Here is a 12,255-nt window from a genome sequence, read left to right on the forward strand (position 1 = left end):
ATTTTATCTGATTTATTAAAGCAAAAACATACTGCTTCTTTCTTTTTTTGTTCCTCTTCCTTGTGCTGCAGTGTCTCTGAGTCAGAGGAGTTCGTGTTCTCTCCTGCAGTCTTTGTTTTCCTCTCAAAATCAAGTGTCAAGTATAAAGATTAGGGAGCAGGGCTGTAGTACTTGAGTCAGACCTGTTTTTCTATTATCTTGGACTTCACTTCCATCTATGTTATGGCTCAGACTTGTGTCAGTCTCAACCATCAATTCTTTAGTATCACATGTACCGTTCTGCATGTTTGTTTATAAGTGCAGATAATTCTTATTCTCCATTGTATGTCTAAGTCATGTAACCATTATTTTTCTATTTCAGATGTGTAGTTTAGTGGACAAATGTGAGGAAAAATATCAATCTTTTGTACTTAGCTTGAACATTGTGCCAGATGATTTAATTTATATAACTATATTTTTTTAGTGGTGTAATCACAATTTCAAGGAAAAAACATTTAGGGAAATTTTCATTATCTCCTGTTCCTTTCATATTTTAAGCTTTTTTTTTTTTAATTCAAAGGACTTTACTGAGTGATGGAAGTTATATCAGTTGATGCTCACCAAAAACAACAGTGAGACAACAGTAAGAGGAATACTGAATGGGCACTGCTGAGGGTTTTTTTTAGTCCTGACTCAATCTCAAAATTGCTCAGTCTTGGACTAGTCTTAGACTCTGAAGTGGTCTTGACTATAGCCCTGTTAGGGTGTAGACATAGATACTGTATCTGGTCTGTGGGACGTGTGTCAGCTGCCACTATATTGCAGAGGGCATCTGTCTGCTTTACACAGTAGAGAATGTCAGACTCTTGTGCTGTGTTTGGATGTGCTACTGAGAGAAATGGCAAAACCAATGAACGAGGAATAACATTTAATAGGCAAGTAGTTATTTTACAACATTCTACTGTCACAAGCATGCTGAATTTAATGTACTGTTGTCACTTTGGAAGATGTATCTAATCTTTGTGAACATATTGTGGAAACACAGGATGGCATTAACAACCTTCACTTTAGCCTCATATCTTTGTTTGTGAGAAACTTTCACAAATTGAGGCAACACCACATAGCAAAAGTCCAAACTCTGCAAATGTAGAGTAACAGTTTAAGAAAACAGCTAGGCCTATGTAAAGTAGTGTTGTTCCACGGTTAGTAACCTGTAGCTTCCATAATGACAGCAGCACAGCACCTATCTGATGATCTCCCTTAAACACTCAAACAAGAAACAGTATTTTTTTACATTGACTGAACCTTTCATCTCTCTCATAAACAAAAATGCAGCCCCCAACTCATCTTTATTCTTTATGGATTAACACATACATAGCGGTAATGATCAGCAAATAATATAATATATAATAATAACATAACTAAATAATAACATAACTACTTTCTTACTTTTAGTCAAGTTGCCGCCACCGCACATAAAGGGCAGATGATGTTATTTGAGTGGAAAAAAAGTGACGTTTGATAACAAAAAATGAAACAGAGGCAAAAATGAACCCCGGGAAGAACAACAAAAATAACTTAAAGCAAAGCAAAGAACAAACAAATAAAATCTGCAGCCTCACAGCAAGCTGCCACCTACTCTCTTCCCTACTCTATCACAACTGACCAGTGACTGGTGTTTTACCTTCTCAGCATCATCTAACTGGAACGAACCATCTACTCAGGTTACCACAGGGTGAGCTAGACTGATAGCACACTTTTGAGACATACAGAACATTGAGATAAATTTTCTCTGTTACTGCTGACGAATCACAATTTGTCACACATGCACTACCATGAATGCACCAAATTACGCAGAATGTAGTTTTACCACAGAACAGTTTTATCCTTCCTATCTCAACATGACAGAGCCTAGTGACTCACTGCTTAGTGCAGCTAATGATGCACACCTGTTGTCACTGACACTGATTAAGCAGATGATCTGCTACCTATATCACAAAACTATAGAACAAAAGGACTGAAGCCCTTCAACAAAATATGACATTGTGAAACAAACCACCCAAAGGAAACCATTCCGTTGTTTGTGTAACATGACTGATAAATTAATAGAAACATTGGACTGAAATTAGTGATTTAACACAAAAACACCAGTAATGTTGGAACCCAGGGCCCAGTGAAAAGGAAGAAGAGCAACCTTTTTCACAAAGATATTAAATGCAAGACTTACATGTAATGGAGTATTTTACATTGGGGTATTTCTGCTTTTACAGTAAAGAATCTGAATATTTCTTTCACCTCTGTGACTGAGCCTTTATTTTCCAAAAGCATGTACGTGGTTTTGCACCTTTATTTTCCAATCCCACGGAGCCTTCACTCTCAAAATGGCGCTTGGGATTAGCGAGGGCACTGCTAATGCCCCCCCGAGGGGTCGGGGTGTGATGCTGGTGACAGCTTTTGTCTCTCTCTTTGCCAAACCAACCTCATTTTCTGTCTCTTTGCTCTTATCCTGCCAGACAGTTCTTATTTCTCCACATCCTTTTGATTAATGACAGCTACAGTTTTAATGCCGCTTGTTTGTTAAGTTTTTGAGCAATTACACCTATAAATGTCAACCATTGTGGCTTTTAAAAAAGAGTCTGAGCTGTGTCTGTTTAATTAAAGGTAACCTTGGTTATTTTTAAGATGCCATCCTTCAAAGCAGATGCTACTTTTTGAGTAAAGGGGAGCTTGAAGACTTTTCACTCCACAATCTTTATAACTCATATTTAACCAGCCTTGATTACTGGTTAAGAGCATTTTCTTTCTCATTGGGAAGTTATCACAGGGTATTGAAAAGACAGTCAAACACACACACACACACAACTGCTCAGGTTTTATATGTTTTTAAATATTCTATTTCAGTACTTCATTTTTATCTGCCAGATACACATTGTCCCAAGTTGGATTCCACACAAAGGCAACCTGAAAGCTTTGGTTTTCTATCCCGTGTGAAATAAATGACCATGTCTGTGACCCCTTTTCGTAAATGCCATCCTGTGAATCCCATACATCCTTTAACCTTTCCAGGGATCAACAGGAGAGCCAGGTTTTCCAGGGCTCCCGGGTGCCATGGGGCTTCCGGGGTTCAAAGGCCATAAGGTGAGAGCCAATTCAACAAAATACACAAAAATAAAACGTGGCTTTGTTTGGACTTAATGAAGTCTACAATTGGCAACATAAGCAACACTTCATGAATGATTCATAGCTTTTGCTGTCAAGAGTTTGTACATTTATATGTTGTACACTAGAAATGTTGACAGCTTAACATAATACATGCTTGTTAATGTATTATTCAGGTTCTGTTTAGATGACATGATTAATTTTAATGGCACTGAAGGTTGTCTTTCACACTTCAAAAGCGGTACACTCAGGCGCTTTCATTATACAGTACAAACAATCCTTATTCAGATCCGTCTGATTTACATGCTGTATGTTGTTTTCTGTGTGTTCTTCCACAGGACATTAATGCTATTTTTCTGTTGTTAATTCTTTGTTATAGAGATGTCAAACTGTTTCTTTGTTATAGAGTTGTCAAGCTGTTAGTGTCAAGTCAAAAACCTGAATCAAAGCTGGATGTCTTCTCTAATGTTCAGTGTTGTATTTGTAGGGGTGGCAGGGTGAAAGAGGATCCAAAGGAAACCAGGTATTGTGCTTTTTATTTATTATTTACTGAGCAACGCTTGCACCTCATTTTTCACTCTTACAGTATGTTTTCACGACCCAGTGCATGTAGGAGTTATTAGTTCAGTCGTAACTCCTGTCTTAAAACAGAATGTTTATTGAGAAGATAAAACACAGTTACTTTTCATGCCAACAGTCTTACCAGAGACATCAGAGAGCAGTCCACAGGTGCAATCTGTGAAAGCTGGAATGTGCCACTGTAATTCATCAGTGCTCAATTATTCATAAATTGATTAAAAGTAAATATATATAGTTTAATATAGTACATATATACTATTTGATATAAATTCGCTTGATATAAGCAGTAGCTATTTCACTTTCTAAACTGCATGAATTCCTATGATATAAATTATAGATTTACGATGTAAATAAAAGTTTCTGAAATTAAATACTGGATACCTTTACCTTGGAAGTTAAAAGCATAAAATTACACTTGGGTCATTAAGACCATTATTTTTGGTTATTTTGGTATGGCTGTTTCGACTTGTATGTTTACATTACATTGCTTTTTGATTGGATAATGCTCCAGATCAGGTCTGAAATTAAGATTTTGGAAATATCGAGGTACTAGTTGCCATAGCCACCAAAAAACCTGCAAATTTAACTTTTTTTTTAACTATTTACTTACATTGTCCTGTAAATAATGGTCTAAATGCTGCTTCAAAAATCCTGCACTATGCCAGTGTATATATATATATATATATATATATATATATATATATATATATATACTGGAAATTTTGGAAGAGGTCATCATCAATGACCTCTTCCAGATTATCACATCAAATCAAGTTTATTTATAAAGCACATGTAAAAACAACCATTGTTGACCAAAGTGATGTACAATAAAATAACATAAATAAAATAACATAACATGGTGACAGCAAAAAAGCAGCAGAGATAACATAACAATACTATCCCATAAGCATACACAAATAAATAAGTAAAGGAACAGTTGGAAAATACAGGAGAGTAAAAAGTGAAACATAAAACCTTAAGGACACTCAAAGGCCTGAGAAAACATGTGGGTCTTAGAACGCATTATAAGTGTCTACAGAGGGGGAACATGTGATTTAAAATGGTAAAATGGTCAAATTTCAAAGTCGGATCAAAAATTACACCAAGATTTCTGGCATGGGCATGAAGTTTAGGCGCCAGGGGCCCTCAGTGATTAACTATACCCCCGATGGAGTTGGAGGGACTAAATAAGACCACTTCGGCCTTATTGTCATTTAACTGAAGACTATAAAAAAATTCTGTCAGCTAAAACATTCTAAAAAGGTTGGGTGGTGCTAACCAATATGCCTCTTTCACAGCAGACATTTTGACTTGTCATAGAAGGAAAAGCACAGGTGTTGCTAATAACATTAACAATGGCTTTGTTCTACTCAGGTGTCCCATAGACCATAAGAGTGTGACAGTGAGTTAGTGTGTGTAATACCAGGACCCTGAAACTGAAGCAGCTAAATGGAATCCAGCCATCATTCATTGTATTATTTACACCCGTGCTTTTCCTACTATCACATTTCAAAATGTTTTCCATGAAAAGGGCCTATCTAGCAAATCACTACTTTGAACCTAATTATGAAACAGTTGGTCCAACTTTTCCTGCAGGAGTGTTACATGTGCTCTTTCCTAACCAGCCTGTTCAGGGATATGATTTGGAAACATCTGTCTCTAAATTTACAGCAAGTCAAGATGTGTGCAGCAACTATTCTAGTGATTCAGCAATACTGTGTTTTCATTGGCTGCCAAATTTAAATGTTTTATGTCACACTGATTTATGTCAGCCTCTTAGTGGTGATTAGGAAATGTGGGATGTTTAAGTAGGCTTCAATATGTTAGAGTAAATGTAAAAAGCTAATCTAATTTAATCTAATCTAAAGTCATTTTTACAGTCACTTTGAATGCAGTCACTTGCACATAAAAGTTTTGCAATATACACTGCGGTTTACTTTTGGTTTTTTGTTAATGTCATACTGTACAATGTCTTTGGTCGTTCATTACTACAGAAGGGCTGAGGCTTATCCCAGCATGAACACATGAGCACATGAATCCCTCTATGTTGTAGCAACAAGATTCCACCCTGCTCCACTTCTACCTTTGTGAATGCAGCATCAGTCACAAATTGAACAATTGATCAAAGCATGTGATGAATGCTCTGATTCAATTTCCTCCCTTTACGTGCACTAATGGAGAATAGTGTGGTGGCCCAGAGAAGCAGAGAAAGGAGAGCACAGTGTATCAGTGCTTCAGGATGTGGTTGGAAAGCCACACACGAGATAAAAAGTCAGGTTTCTTAAAGGTCACTGCTAGCCAATTCCTATCCCCTCTCTCTCTGGGTTTCTCTTATTGGCTGCTAGTGGTAATCATGACCTTTTCTCCAATCATACACACACTCTCTCTCTCTCTCTCTCTCTCTCTCACACACACACACACACACACACACACACACACACACACACACACACACACACACACACACACACACACAGAATCAAGACATGGAGCAGCACACACTAATACACACACATACCTAAATCGAAGCATTTGTTGCTGTACACATTCAATCTCACCCTTGCACACACACAACACATGAAGCTGTCCAAGCACGTATGTAAACAAACTGGCACACACCTTGACTTAATCTTGATGTATCTCTTTGCAGGGGGAGCGAGGCAGAGATGGAGATCCAGGGACTCCTGGTGTACCTGTGAGTGTAGTCTCATTCTGCTTCCACTGGGTGGCAGTGAAGCTTATGTTTCCATAGCTTCAGCAGGGTTTAAATATGTGTGTTTGTGTGAATCTGAGTGTGGTCATGGGGACCAAGTGTCCCCACAGGGGCATGAGGATGAGGAAAATCCTCCACAACAACAATGTCTTGGTCATTCCTGATTTACAAGGAGCTAATTTGGGGTTAGAACTTGAGTTTTTGGTTAAATTGTGAAATAGGTTTAGGTTGGGGTGGGATGATTGTGGGGTCAGGAATAACATTATGATAGGCTATAGGTGATACTAAAGATTTTGAATTAAATTCCTGAACAGATTGAATTATTAATTTAATTAGAGAATCAGTATGATGGAATTCATACATAACTCCTTTTGAGATTATTAATTTTGAATAAAGCATGTCTCTAATAAATAAAATAAACATCACTAGATACATGCCACCATAAAACTTTATTTCAAAATAAATTATATTAATAAAGTCTACTAATATAACACCTCCCTGAAGGTGACTTTACAAGGTGCTTTACAAGATTAAAGACAGACAGCATATAAAAACACATGAAAATGCAATAAAAGACCAAATAGAAAAGACTACAAGCAAACAGCAATACAGGATGGAATAAAAGAAAATATAATGGGAAAACAAGACAAAATGGGAAGAGACAACTTAGAAATGAGAGTATAAAACAGCAATGAAACTCCAGACAGTAATACAAAATCAAAAAATCAAATAAGATGCAAACTGTTTAGGAGAGTTGTTCCACAGTCTCAGGGCCCTGATGGCAAAGGCACACTTTGGTGTTTAGGCTCAACCTCAGAACAACAAAGAGGATCATAGTGACACAGTTCAGTTTCTTGGTATAAAGGCAGAGCAGGTTGAATTACAGGCAGTAGGTTATAGAGTGCGGTCACACCATCATTTAAAACTCAGATCAAATTGTATCTTCTCTATCAGTTGATTTCACCAGGGTGAAGTAAATCTGCACAAATCTTTTGCAACAGGTTCTACTCTGACTTGTGATATGCAATGTTGACCCATAGCAAACCGTACTGACAGTGTCGACATTTGAGGGAACCGTAACAGAGGGCCAAAGACTCCAAAAATGGAGGAAGCTTGTAGCTCATTAGTTGTGTTGAACCATTCACTTTTAAAATCTAACTCTCCTCTGCTGGAGTATAAGCTGCTCCCCAAAAGAAGAAGGTTTGTAGACAGTTATGAGACAGGAGTCAATGGTGGAAACATGTCTCCTGAATCAACTGTTTTAACTTATTGCTACATTAGCAACAGACCCAACGAGCTGGCAAACTAACAGTTAGCATGCTAGCTAGCTTGGACAGCTATTGTAACCATGTTACTAATAACATTAACAGTGGCTCTTCATTCATTCAACATAATTGATGGTATTAGTTACACCTGTCCTTTTCCCACTGTGACATGTCAAAATGTTGATTGTGAAAAAAGTCTATTATGACTGACGAGCACTAGCACGTTCCCTGTTGGAAACCATTTTCACAGTTTGAAGGACCAAGCATCTAGTATGGAGGATGTTTTTGCTCACATTTAAAAGTCCAGTCCAAATAGAAAATTAAAAGAAATAACATTAAAAAGCTTATTATTTTACTACAATACTAGGAATAATCAGGCCATAATTAAACTTAAAAAGAAAAAAGAAATTGAAAAAGCAAATTTAAAAGGTAAAATGATCATTTGAAAATGTAAAGTGACAATGAAAAAAATGAAATTTAAAATGCAAATTGTGTGCAATGTGCCAATTTCTGGTGTGACTGAGCCTCAAACATTGGCAGCAGACAGGCAGGTGTTTCAGGAACACAGTACAGGATTCAGGCAAGAGAGTGGCGGAAACACAGTGACAGCAAAACAACATTGACCTTATGGCAAATAGTTCAACATTTTGGCATAAATGCTTAATCACCTTTTTGCAAACATTTTTATGAGAAGATTGATAACTTTCTTAGGGTTGTACTGTAAATATGAAGCTAGAGCTAGCAGCAGGTTAGCTTAGCTTAGTAAGACTGGAAACAGCTAGCCCGGCTCTGTCTAAATGTAACAAAATCCACCTATCAGCACCTCTAAAGCTCAGTGTCATGTGTTCTCTACACATACAGCTCTAGTAGCTTGTATGAATAGATAGACTTCTGTTAAAATATAGATGGGAAATATTTTCAAATTGTTGGCAGGGAGGAATGATTTGATCTTGGCAACAAGGTAACATAAAGTTCTATAATCTGAAAAAAGCAGGATTACATAAATGATTTGTTTATACATTTTATCTTCATCAATAATTAGTCATGAACAGACATGATGATATAAATTGTTGTGTGATCCGCAATTTCCAGATTTCAATTTGTAATTTATATTTTTTAGGAACAATGCCAAGTGAATTGCATTTAAGAATCATTTAAAGTATTATTCACTGAGGTATCAATCATATCCCTAGATAGAGATTAGACAATGAATCCAGGTGTGTGTGTATGTGTGTGTGTGCGCACAGCAATAACTATATTGCATCATGTGGAGACAGAGTTGTGTAGTCTCAACTGTGACACTTGAGACAGATAAAACAAGTGTATTTCTCACTATGCAGCTTAATGTTCACACTCTGTAATTCCACAGTATTGAGAGCAGCCCAGCCTCCTTGTGACACACTCTCAAGGCTAAATGCATCAGCAGTGAATCACAAGTGTGTCACTGCTGAAATGAATATGACATATTTTTTGTCTTAAGACAGACTTCCTAATTCTTTCTGGGTAAAATGACTATGGCTCTGCAGTGCAACTTGAGAAAGGGTGTGTTCCGTTTGCCTCCTCCTCTATTAGGAAGTAATGTGGAGTTTAATTTAGAGCACAAAAGCGAGGCTCATGTTGCTTTGCACGTTTTTATTTTGCAAAGACCTGTAGGCTACAATGCAAATGTTGCTAGCAAAGACTACAAATTGCACCAACATTTTTCTAAACCTGGTAGCTGCATCTGAAGGGAAGCATTTGCCAAGCCAATTTTTTGTTCTGTTATTGTAGCCTATAAATGTGAAAATTCTGCAAATTAGCAAAGGATTTTTGTGAGAAATAAAAACATACCACAGAAACAATGATAGAAGAAGCGAGTCTGAAACCTGTTTTCCTGTTATGACATTAAGCCACTTGAGTGAAACTGCTCAACTTTTACCACAGTGACATTTTCTTGTGTTACCTCTGACGCACAATGAAGCAGTTTATCTGTTAAATGATGTGTTTCCGAACATCTGTTTTCTTATTCAAGTCTCAGCAGCTTGTTAAAGTTGTGTCAAAGAGAATTGGGAACAATTAGCTTTTCCTCCAGTTTGTTTGGAGTACTTAGTTTAGTAGAGTGGAAAACAACTGAGAGCTTCCGTTTCACAGGGTAATCATAATGAGTGAGACTGGTTGTCTCTAGGTTGTCGCGCATGAGCCTCCAAGGACATCTGCCTAAAGTTGAACCTTTCTCAATATCCTCATGTCATGCTACTGGGCTCCTTTTGAATATTTGAATAAGTGTGGTAGCCAATGCCAGCTTGTTTTTTTGGGTTTTATTTACACTTGGGTTTTATTTACACTGATTGGCACCCTGTTGTGTCCCTAGTGTTTGCAGACTTTGCATCTATGAATAGGGTGTTTGCTAGCGGGGCAGAGCAGAGTTTATGTGCTTTGACCATTAAAGAGTGTGTTATTAAAAAATACTTCCTGATATGACACTGTGTTTCTTAGGAGATCTCCAAGCACTATGATGGCTAAAATGAGAATTGGAGAACATATGGATGGAAAAAAGGAAGCATTTGAAGGGAAACGGAACACACTCGGAATTCTCAGATATACGTCCGAGTAAAAAAAGAATTGGTGTTACCACGGGATAGTGCTTTTTAAGGACTAACAGATCCACAGATCTTTCATCACATTATAACAAGTAGAAAAAAGGGTTAGAGAATGCATTGCAATAACCAATCTAAAATGTTTTGTAAGCTTTGTAAGTTTTGACAGAGAGGAAAGCGGTTCTGCATCAGCAATGCAGAGCAGCGAGCATTGCTCCTCTGACATACTGTCTCAGCCTTTGATATGTAAGCAGAAGTTTCTAACTGTCTCTCTCTATTTCTTCCTCTTTTATTTTCCCCCCCACCCTTTTTCTTTCTTCCGTCAGGGCGAAGTGGGACCCAGGGGAAGGAAAGGAGAGGTTTGTCGAATTAGACTTTGCGGTATTAGATATAATCCATTCTGTCTTATTCTGCACCGCAGTGAGAAGCCCTGTCAAGCCTGCACGGCTGCTATAGAAGACTTACAGAGCCAATACCTCCAGGCCTGGGGAAATCTGGCCCCCCGGGCAAAAATATACATCACAAAAGCGCTCTTTTCTAAAGGCGCACACATCTGAAATATCAAACACTTACTGTACTGTCTGCAGAATCACAATTTGTGGGGCTATAGCCTCCCTCAGTTGTGCAAGTGCTGTACGTTTTGTAGGATATCATTTAATACAAGTCCAAACATGCTTTATGATCACTGATACAAAACCATTGTGGGAATAGGAAACTTTGGAACACTGTATGTAGATGTAATTGCTATTCTTGACCATTTGCTAAGCCTCTCCCCCTGTAGTTATTGTTGATATACTTGTCAAGCTTTCTGTTCCTTCATGGCACATGTGCAGCCACGATAATGGTGACAGACTCAAAATTTCTGAAACAATGGGTCCTTGATTTCAGATAGTACATACAAGTAAACTTCTTCTTCCTAGCTGGCAACTGTTGATTTTTGCTGGCTGAAATGAAGATTGCAGAGTTTATTAGCTGTTGCAACTAGCCAATTAAGCTAACATTAGCTCATGAGTTGGTTAAATGCTGTCTGCAGGTTACTTTTTAAATGTGTCTGGCTGACATGTTGTTAAACGAGAATACTACAAAGGGTCTTAAATATGCACTTGCATGGCTACATATGTGATCTAAAAGTCTAAAAGACTGAGGCTGAAACTGCATGTCTCAGACAAGAGGTCAGCATCCTCACCATCTGATGGCTCCATGTAGAGGAATGTAGAGCTAGTTAATCTTGCTATTATAAGGATGATAAGGAAAAATGTAAGATCAGACTGAAATACTACACATTTAATGTGCTAGTTGTGAACAGGGATTATTTTAATGTAACCCATAACCACACAAACAAATCAAGTGGTATTAAAAAGTAGTTAGTCAACAATTACAGCTAAGTTAGAGCAGATAATCATTGTTTAATTCATTCCTTACACTCTTGTTCTTGTGTTTATGGTTTTGGAAAGGCAACACGCCCCACCACCATCCAAACTCTTTGTATACTTACTACTTGCTTGATAGGCCTGCTGTGCGTAGTTGCCGCTGCTAAGCTATGATTGGACAATTGCTGTTCAGGAGAGAGGTTTAGAAAACGGTAAACTAGGAGTGATTTGGTCAAATATTGCAAAATTAGTCCCATTTTATTTTATTTTTTGTGTACTATAATGTGAGATTTTCTGTCCTCTCCCCTTCTTCAGAAAGGATTGACAGGGGATGTGGGCCCCAGGGGGCCTGACGGAAAGAAAGGAGACATGGGCCACATGGGCCATATGGGTGCTGTTGGTCCCAGGGGATTTCCAGGCCAGGATGGATTGCCAGGCCAACCAGGCCAACCAGGATATCCTGGGAAGCCTGTGAGTGAACCACCTCCTGACCACCTCCTCTGAACAGATAAAGCAAAAAAAGAAAGATGGGCTGAAAGTTACAGTCAGTGATTTCAAGCCTGGATAAGGGGAGTTATGTTTGCTAGTAATGGGGGCACAGCTGTCAGTGTGTG

At 38.0% G+C, this 12,255-nt stretch overlaps 1 protein-coding gene across 1 annotated transcript in view; it reads left to right on the top strand.

The window, feature by feature from the left end:
• The window catches only part of LOC121887731 (collagen alpha-1(XXI) chain-like), a 68,037-nt gene that overhangs the window by 45,819 nt on the left and 9,963 nt on the right, over positions 1-12,255 (top strand). Inside the window, exons 23-27 of the mRNA XM_042398656.1 lie at positions 3,046-3,117; positions 3,626-3,661; positions 6,368-6,412; positions 10,598-10,630; positions 11,957-12,112. Of these exons, the coding sequence (XP_042254590.1) occupies positions 3,046-3,117; positions 3,626-3,661; positions 6,368-6,412; positions 10,598-10,630; positions 11,957-12,112 (342 nt within the window). The remainder of the gene's footprint in view (positions 1-3,045; positions 3,118-3,625; positions 3,662-6,367; positions 6,413-10,597; positions 10,631-11,956; positions 12,113-12,255) is intronic.

The sequence above is a fragment of the Thunnus maccoyii genome, chromosome 21 (assembly GCF_910596095.1).
Source record: "Thunnus maccoyii chromosome 21, fThuMac1.1, whole genome shotgun sequence".
Taxonomy (NCBI): Eukaryota; Metazoa; Chordata; class Actinopteri; order Scombriformes; family Scombridae; genus Thunnus; species Thunnus maccoyii.